Consider the following 9,551-nt stretch of genomic DNA (forward strand, 5'->3'; position numbering starts at 1 on the left):
TTTCTGTCAAGAAGTTGTGTCTTTTTGACAGTCAGTTCATATCTTTCTACTGTTTCTTTTCATATTTATACATAATTTATAATAGTGAAGGACCAAACAGCTTAGAAATACCATGACAATAAAGTTTTGTTATCACTCCTATGATGCTAATAACTTATATTCATATACATATAGAAAATATGAAAGAAAGTACGTGTCAGTTTCTTTTAATATTAAACAATATTTGAAGAGATTTTATTTTGCCTGATTTGTGAGCTTTTAACAGCAATGTGTCGAAGAATAATAATATTCAACATATCTACCAAATTAAATCCTACTCCTTACGACTTGTGAAAGTGACTCCCATAATGTTTCCAAAAATAGCATGCTCTAAAGTCTTAAGGCATATTATATATTAAAAGTACTCTGAGGACGCTCGTGTGTGTATCTACATATTTTATCTATGGCTAGCAGTGACCATAATGACATAGACATTTGACAATTGACAATTTTAAATTGAAATTTGAATTGAAGGCCGGCTGGTGTACCGTGCTTTTATAATTAATTAATTTACTCACCGTTTAAGCAACAAGAAAACCGTCATTTAATATAAATTTTAATATGAATGATACAGTCTTATTTCCCTCACCAAATTGGTTTCAAACATCAGGCATAGGCGTAAGTCCCGATGGCTGGCTTATTTACGGAGGTCCTAGTAAAAGTCTTTGTGTGCTGAAACCGTTTAAAAAATCAGAAAATCTTAATCAATGTTACCAAGCACAGGTCTTGAACAGAGCACATAATGAAAAGTAAGTGAATTTATATCCTAGTTTTTAATAAATCGTAAATGTTATTTTTATTTAAAAAAAAATCTTATTAAAAAGTTGAATTTAATTCGTAGAATAGTCAGTGTGGACATTACCCCAGAATGGCCTGAAAAAAGGTACATAGTTGCTGGCAGTGCTGATGGTATAGTGAAACAATGGTCTTTTAGTGAAGTCAATAATTCAATCAAAATAAAATTTGAACAAAGTCATGATATACACCATAGTGAAAAAGAGGTAACAAATTATTTATTAACACTTTTCTTTAGAGAGAGTTGACTATGATTGTAATTAATACATATTTTTATTGAAACTCATATAATAAATATATAAAATTCATTTCTGATGTCTAAGTAAGCCTTTCATTATCAATAGGATAAGCCATTTGGCTATGGCTTCTTTTATGTGCATTTAGTTTTAAATAAACAAAATGCATCCCTTCTTTTTCCCTCTCAAATTTTCATGTTGCTTCGGTATTTTTACTAGAATCAATCTAAATTGTGAAGACAGGCTTGAAGTTAAGTACATTTTAAATTGCATTTAAAAATCAGCTACTGAACCCACCTTTCTTTACTATATCCCCCTCTAGGTCTTCAGAGCCCACAAGAGGGTGATTGTTTAAAGTTTCTGTGTTTAGAACTAAACATCATTAATTACTTACAGGAAGTTGTAGGTGTGGGATATAGCAATGAAACATTTGTATTGACAGTTGGCAATTTTGGTAATATTGTTAAGTGGGATGTGTCTTCGAATATTGCCAAATCTTTTAACACTTTTCTTAAAAGTTTTAAACCAACTTGTCTTGCATGTTCGCCTCACATACTCCTTAATGTTGCTGTCGGGACAAGGCAGGGTGTAGTTTTTGTATTGGACCTAAATGGTGAGATATATTTGTATTTTTTCACTTAATTAGAATTATTTTTGGTTGTTAGTTCAATGTTGATAAAGAAGAATGATTATTCACTATTCAATTATTTTATAGGAACAGGAAAAGTTTTATACAAAGTCAGAGGGCAAAATGAAGAAATTGTAAATGTATCATGGTGTCCCAAGTATGATGTTTTAATTAAGAGATCTCTAGAGGAATCTGAGAAAAGATCACATTTATCTGATAGATTAGCGAAAATAAGACTAGAAGGTGAAGTGGCTGAGGGGTTAAATAAATCTGGTGTCACCAAAGATTTGCCTGAAGATAGTTTTGACGAATCCATTGTGCAAGAAGATGACATGTTTGATATTTACAAGGACCATGAAGAAGATGAGTTTGGTCACAGAAAATATAAACCTGAGATGATTGTTGTTAAAACAAAAAAAGAAAAAGATACTGAAAGTGATTTTCTAGCTGATTGTATGAAATTAAAAGAGGATTTGTTAAAAATTAAGAATGCATCAGAAGACACAATAGAAGATCTTGTAGATGCTATGGATAAGGCACATGTAAGTCAAGAAATTAGTGAAAAGGATTTACCTAGTGAAGAGAAATCTGATAAAGTAGAAGTAAGCTGTCATCCACATAAACATCTTTTGGCATCAATTGGAAAACAAGGGTAAACAAAACATATTTGAACCAATAATAAAAAAATTCTTTCTTTGATGTTTATTTGAAAGAATCAAATGTAATAGAAATGATAGCATGTATCAGATGTTTTGATGACATTTTTTTGATTTTTAAAACAATAATTTCATAAAATATTTATTTCAGTGGTGTTCGGATATGGTCTAAGTCAGGCAAATTAGTTGCAAGTTGTGCAGTTGCAACATTTGCCAAAAACCAAAAAAGTAAGATTCCAGCCTGGGCAACCTTATTGTGGTATAAAGCAGAAACTCTTCTTATTGCTGATGGGAAGAGCCAACTGCTTACATGTAATCCACTTAAATTAGATTGGTATGTATTCCTTATTTATTTCTTGTGAATTAATAATACATAAATATTATAATAATTATCACCTTACTATCTTCCTAATATTATAAATGCCAAAGTTTGTAAGGATGTGTGTGTTTGTTGCTCTTTCACGCAAAAACTACTGAACCGATTGCAATGAAATTTGGTATGTAGACAGCTGGACAACTGGAATAACACAAAAGCTACTTTTTATCCCGATATTTCTACGGGATACAGACTTACGCGGGTGAATCCGCGGGGCGCAGCTAATATAAATATAAATTAAATTTTGTATCTTTTACAAATGTTTTACTTGAAATTATTGTATAATTTTTTTTCTTGTATTACAGTAAAAACAAATTAGAATGGAAAGTGGAGCACAGCTTACACAAGCGCGGCCTATTTTGCATTGCATCAAACGCACCAAAAATGCAGTCATCTAAAACTATTAGTACTGAGCAGTCAACAGATTCATCAGAAAATGCGTCCAGTGAAATCTTTAAAAATAAAGTTAATGAAGAGGATTGGATCATCTGGTCTGCGTCTCAAGATAGGAATTTAGTGTGTTATTCTGTGGAGAAGCATGAAGCACTAGCAATGTATAATTCATGTGGAGGATATGTTTATGACATTGAATCATGTCCATATGATGCCAGGCAGTACGTAATTAATAATAGTAAATAAGTGTGAAATGTCCTATGTTACATGGCTCAATCTAGGAGAATATGGTTTTTAAATTTTGATTTGGTATTGTGAAGCGTGTATATTATTATTTAAAAAATAAAATACACATTACACAATGTACATTCTGTTAGCACCTCTGTCTGTAAAGCCTCTACTGGTAAAGAACAGAGCACTGTATAGATAATCAATGTAAAATTATTATTATTAGAAAATAATTACTAAAATATTATGAAATGTTCACAAAACAACCATCCATTTTAATTTATTTTATTTTTCTCCCTAAAGGGTTGCCATAAGTGTGGGTGATGGAGCCGTAAGAATTTGGGAAGCAGATATAGATGAAGATGATCCAAAACTATTTAGAGGAACAGTTTATACTTACTGGCAGAATGTTCAAGGAAAAGTACTTACGATTGCATGGCATCCAACTAGTGAAAATCTATTGGCATTTGGTACTGCTGAGTCTAGGGTATGTATAGGAATACAAATAAATTGCCTATCTCATTGAAATAATGAACTAACAATGTAAAGGTAACATATATATTGATGAATAGCGGTCCGCCCCGGCTTCGCCCGTGGTACGTGTTATATAGCCTATAGCCTCCCTCAATAAATGGGCTATCTACACTGAAAGAATTTTTCAAATCGGACCAGTAGTTCCCGAGATTAGTGCCTTCAAACAAACAAACAAACAAACAAACTCTTCAGCTTTATAATATTAGTATAAATTGTTTACCTTTACAGGTAGGTCTGATTGACACAGGTGGCAAAACAGAGAGGCCAGCTCGCACCCTAGTACCTGCTTTGCGTGGTGGAGTGTATTCTTTGTGTTGGGGTCTAAAGGACTGTCTGTATGCGTGTGGTGGGGGCGAGCTTGTTGTGTATCACACGAAGAATATAAACGAAGGTAATTTATTCTGCAATAAGTTAGACAGTAATCTTGTTGTTGTAATATTGTATTTTTATGAAATAATTACTGGCCACTATCAATTTCATTGTATGCAAATTTATTGGATTGCAATTTTATTCTATAAACATTTTCTTGGAATAAAATGGATGTATTGTACTAACTACACATGAAAAAATGTGTTATTGTCTATTTAGCTTGTCGATTTAAATTCCGGCCAAGTATGTAAATTACAATAAAAAAAAGGTTTTATAGCATTTTTTCTCCATTGCATTCAAATTTTATTTGCATTCCCAACAAAACCATTTATTTAAAAACTTATTTTTATCCAGATCCAACTCCAATAACAGTAGAAATAGAGGGAAAGAAGTGGGAGTTAACATCCGTGCGGTGGCACGAGCGAGGTGTCCTAGTTGGAAGTGGACACGGTGGAGTTGCTTTGTTGAGTCATACACATGAACCCATTGCTGCTGCATTTATCTTCAGGTGAGGGTTCTTTAGTATATGTATTTATTCTGAGTCGTTTACGCCAGTACAGGGGCAAATAATAAGATTTTGACTGTCACAACAACTTTGCTCATAATGTGTACTGTAAAGAATATTTAAATTTTTATTTAAAAACTGTAACAATTCTTTGAGTCTACCAATGGCCACAGTTTAAATAGTAAAACAATTCACAACATCTACCCTGAGTTTATTTTAAAAATGTAGTCTTAAACATTACTCAGAACCTTTCGGAGTAGTTCAATAGATGTTATTATACATATAAAACTTTTTCTTTAATCGTAATCTTAAAAAAAAAAACATAAAAATCCGTTGTGTAGTTTTAAATATCTGAGAATACATACATACAGACGCGGTAAGCGACTTAGCTTTATACAATGTAGTGATTTATTATGCAGTAAAATGATACACCACATGGACTGGCACCCACAACAAACATCAAGTTCAAATGAAGAATCCCCATACAAGAACTTGATAGCTGTCAGCTCACTGGATAAACAGAACAATATTATCATCTTGGAGCATGACGAGAAAGAAGGTTTGTCTGTAAATCCATTTTGATTCTCAATAAAACACTATATAATTTATGCGCATTGATACTACTGATTATTGTAATTTGTATTTATTGGGTATTCTTGTGCTGACTGCGATTTAATGATCTACGAAAGATTAATTAAAAAATTTAGTGTTTCTATACTTGCTGATCTTGGAATTTTCTTTGTAATATGTCAATTAAAGTTTTAATTATTCTTTCAGAAGTGCCAAAGTTACTAGTATGGAAAACACTAACAGGACACAAAGGCCCTGTGTTGCAAGTTAGCTGGAATCCCCATATAGAAGAATTGCTGTTGTCTACATCGCAAGATTCTACTGTGCGAGTAAGTAGATCACTCGCTATAATATAATTAATACATTTTGGTAATCACTTGCATTTTTTTTTGACATCATCCATTTATGTTGGACATTCCTAAATATCTTTCCTTCTTTTTTAGTTTCAAAATACTATTATTTTCCATTTCCATATTATGTGACATATTGCTTGCGTGTATACTGACCGCTAGTTTTTCGAAGCGTGCTTTGATAATATTATTATTTAATACTATATACTATTTAGTACTTATCTCGTAGGAATATCAGGATAAACAGTTGCCTATATGTTATTCCAGTTGTCCAGCTATCTACTTACTAAATTTCATTGCAATTGGTTCAGTAGCTTTTGCGTGAAAGAGCAACAAACCCACACAACAACTTTCGAAGCGTGCTTTGATAATATTATTATTTAATACTATATACTATTTAATACTTATCTCGTAGGAATATCAGGATAAACAGTTGCCTATATGTTATTCCAGTTGTCCAGCTATCTACTTACTAAATTTCATTGCAATTGGTTCAGTAGCTTTTGCGTGAAAGAGCAACAAACCCACACAACAACTTACAAACTTAACGTACAAACTTTCGCATTTATGATATTATATAATTAAATTAAATGATATTTAATATTCTATTTAATTAATTTTTTTTTTAAATATGTTATGTGCTGCATTCCGCAGTATCACCCTCGTAAATGATACTTTCCGCTAAATTCCAATGGTTTCGTTGGAATATTAGAAAATCGGTCCAATCGTTCCAATGATTAGCCGCAACAACAGATAGACAGAGAACAATAGCAAAAAAAGTTTTTTGTATATGTATAGTGTATATCCTTAATATTTTGCAATTAGTAAAAAGCGGTTATTTAAAAATAACAAATAGACAGTCCAGTGTTAATTAATTGGTATATTTGCTGCGATATATTTGCTTGTTACATTATATTTTACCCATGTTCAGATATGGGACATAGCAACGGGCGTGTGCACTCACATAATGGGCTCGCACACGCACATGTCGCTGGGCGGCGCGTGGAGCGGGCAGCCGGCGCGCGCGCGCACCGCGCTCTCCGGCGGCGCCGACTGCGCGCTGCGAGCCTGGCCCATAGACTGCTATCCCGCGGACCGCTACCAAGGTATATGTAGGCACGCACACATATGCACACGCATCGCGCGTACACTCGCACCACACGTACGTAATTCGAGCGGCACCGAATGTATACATGTGTACACGCACACATGTATACACACATCGCATATATACACGCATCGTATGTACACACACCTACACGCATCTGTATTACACGCAACGCACGCACGCAAATATTAACACGTTCACACATACACACAAATACACGCGTCTGAATATAAAACTTGCCGTACGCACTTCAAATGTCCACCACATAAAAACATTTATATCTTTTACTTACAGAAGTAAAACACGAGTTGTTAAAGGACAAAAAGAAGAAGAAAGAGAAAAAAGCCGAAGATAAATCTGAAGATATATCGGCAGCGATTGTTTCAGACAACAATGTTAAATCCAATAAGAAGTTCCTCTTACCAACTATAAATGGTCAAATGTATCCATTAACTGCTTTGAAAATAAGAAAAATGGCGGAAATATGTTTAAACAATGCTGATATTGCAAATGGTCAGACGGAGTTGGAGACTGGATCGGACTTTATAAGAATGTTTGGTAACACAAACGACGTTAACGCAGTCTTGGACTTGGAGAGTGAGTATATTTAGATTTTAAACATACTGAATTTCATTAACGCCTAGTTTAAAAAAATATAATCCATGTAATTTTCCAGTGAAAAACCATTTAGAACACGACAGATTGGAGGCATGGATAATGATATCAATATTACGCGGGGAAATGTCCGCCATGATTGAGTTTGCGAACCAGTCAGATATGCTGTGCCCTTTCCTCGTTAGCTTGGCACCTTGCGTTTCGTTCAAGTAAGAGATAATCGTCTATTCATTTTTAGCAATACTATTATCAGTGTAAGTAAAATACAGAGTTATATACGTGGTCCAGCACTTTTCCACGCTGGAGTTAGTACTACTTTAAGACGTGACATTAACTCAGGAGTATTTTCTGTTTTAAATTTCAAAGAAATGCTCAGCTACGTAATAAACTGGTAGAGTGGTTTATCCTACTTTTAAATTTAATAAATATGCTTCAGAAGTGTTTCTGTAGTCTATCAGAAATGACATAATGTTGCAAATTTATTGATTGAATTATAATGTATGTTTATACAATCAGTTCTATTTATACTCTGCTAAGTTAACAATCACGTTTTCACCTAACATGTGTTTTCGGTTTTAGATACTGGAAGGACACAATGCAGTTATACTTGGCTCAAATAGACAGGAAAATTGCGAAAGGAGAAAAAGATAAACCGAAACGTATGTAAGCCAAGAATTTACGTGTAATTATTTTTACATATTAAAATACTCAGTTATATATAAATGTACAATCTTTCAACAGTTTAGAAAAACCCTTGAAAACTGGGGAAAATAGGATGTTTTTGTTTTCGAGGTGAATAATAACAATTTATTTCAGCTAGCAGAGAATACGGTGGAGTGATATTCAGGAAAGTGGCGCTATTGCTGAGCGTGCACGACGTGAAGAAGGCGGTGCAAGTGCTTACAGAGGCGAGGCTTTTCAAAGAAGCCTATTTATTATCGAGAACTAGGTATGTTGAGTATACTTAGAGTGAAGTATGTGGTAGTTAGAGAACTAAAAATTACTGTATTTTTTTTTAATTCAGCATAAAGTTACGTAACTATTCCGTACTATTTGTGTAAATATAATCTCCGTACGTACATCTACTTACTGTCTTTTATGATAATAGCTGTCCGCCCCGGCTTCACCCGTGGTACATACATAGTCTATGTCACTCAGTGAAGTTGCAGCTTACCAATGGTAAAAGAATTTTTGAAATCAGTTTTGTCCAGCAGCTATTATATGAAAACTTTATAAACATACAAAAAAAAAAAAACAAAAGTTTCCCGATGTAATATTAGTGTAGAAACGTAAGTGTCATAATTTTTTGATATTTTCCATTTAAGGCACATGGACAGCATTGCTGAAGAAACACTAAAAATGTGGGCTGTAGACAGTATTAAAACTGGAATGTTTCCATTGGCTAGTTTATGGTAAGTGAAATTAAACTTTTTACGCGTTAGAATTTATATTATAACTAGCTTTCGACCGCGGCTTCGCACGCATTATACACCTTAATACGCACTTAAAGCTTCCTCTTGAATCGCTCTATATATAAAAAAAAACCATCAAAATCCGTTGCGTAGTTCTATATATTTAAGCATACAAAGGGCTATGTCCCTTCAGGACAGAGAAAGCGACTTTGTTTTATACTATGTAGTGATGATTCGCCAGAAGCTGAAGCTGCGTTGAGCAGAAATTCAAACAAATTGTTATTTATGCGGTCACAAAAATATTTGAGAAAACTTAATAAATAAGAGTAAAGGATTATTTTCAATTTTTCAGTTACATAGCACTCAATGATGCATACCAAGCTGCAATTGCTCTGTCGAAAATAAACAGTCAAGAATATTTGAATCTCGCGGCTGATCTGGCAAAAATGGCGGGTCAAGTCACATTCGCGGAACACATAGATGATAAAATTGAACAGATACATAATACTGAGGAGACGGAAGATTTAAAACCTTTGCCTTCTAGAACGGAGTTACTTACTGAACTTAGCAGTGCCGAAGATGCCAAAAATGTTAATAATGTTACTGTGTAAATAAACTTTTTCATTCTTATTAATATGGCTTTAATTTTGAAATCCCGCTAAGTCATTTGGTTGCTAGTTATTGCAGGAACTGTGGTATTCATTACTTTAGCAGAATTATTTATATTTTTATGAGAG

The 9,551-nt window shown here is 33.5% G+C and overlaps 1 protein-coding gene across 2 annotated transcripts; it reads left to right on the forward strand.

The window, feature by feature from the left end:
- The first annotated feature begins 498 nt into the window (after positions 1-498).
- Positions 499-9,448, forward strand: LOC119833454. Of its 2 annotated transcripts, none has more exons than XM_038357460.1 (18): positions 499-788; positions 881-1,040; positions 1,467-1,683; positions 1,786-2,350; positions 2,506-2,688; positions 3,036-3,344; positions 3,655-3,838; positions 4,114-4,276; positions 4,609-4,762; positions 5,179-5,318; positions 5,537-5,658; positions 6,611-6,785; positions 7,082-7,384; positions 7,464-7,611; positions 7,982-8,061; positions 8,219-8,351; positions 8,728-8,814; positions 9,167-9,448. In XM_038357460.1, exons 1-18 carry the CDS (start codon positions 601-603, stop codon positions 9,423-9,425), a joined length of 3,570 nt encoding a protein of 1,189 aa, XP_038213388.1. In that variant the 5' UTR covers positions 499-600; the 3' UTR covers positions 9,426-9,448. The 2 variants fall into 2 exon arrangements, with proteins under 2 accessions (XP_038213388.1, XP_038213389.1); XM_038357461.1 differs by having other exon boundaries at positions 5,540-5,658.
- The last annotated feature ends 103 nt before the right edge of the window (positions 9,449-9,551 follow it).

The sequence above is a fragment of the Zerene cesonia genome, chromosome 17 (assembly GCF_012273895.1).
Source record: "Zerene cesonia ecotype Mississippi chromosome 17, Zerene_cesonia_1.1, whole genome shotgun sequence".
NCBI lineage: Eukaryota > Metazoa > Arthropoda > Insecta > Lepidoptera > Pieridae > Zerene > Zerene cesonia.

Bases quoted from the DNA above. Each gene is read 5' to 3' on its own strand.
- LOC119833454 (XM_038357460.1), top strand. From the start codon at position 601: ATGAATGATACAGTCTTATTTCCCTCACCAAATTGGTTTCAAACATCA. The intron at 6,786-7,081 runs GTATATGTAGGC...TTTTACTTACAG, and splicing joins TCCCGCGGACCGCTACCAAG to AAGTAAAACACGAGTTGTTA. The intron at 8,815-9,166 runs GTAAGTGAAATT...TCAATTTTTCAG, and splicing joins TTTCCATTGGCTAGTTTATG to TTACATAGCACTCAATGATG.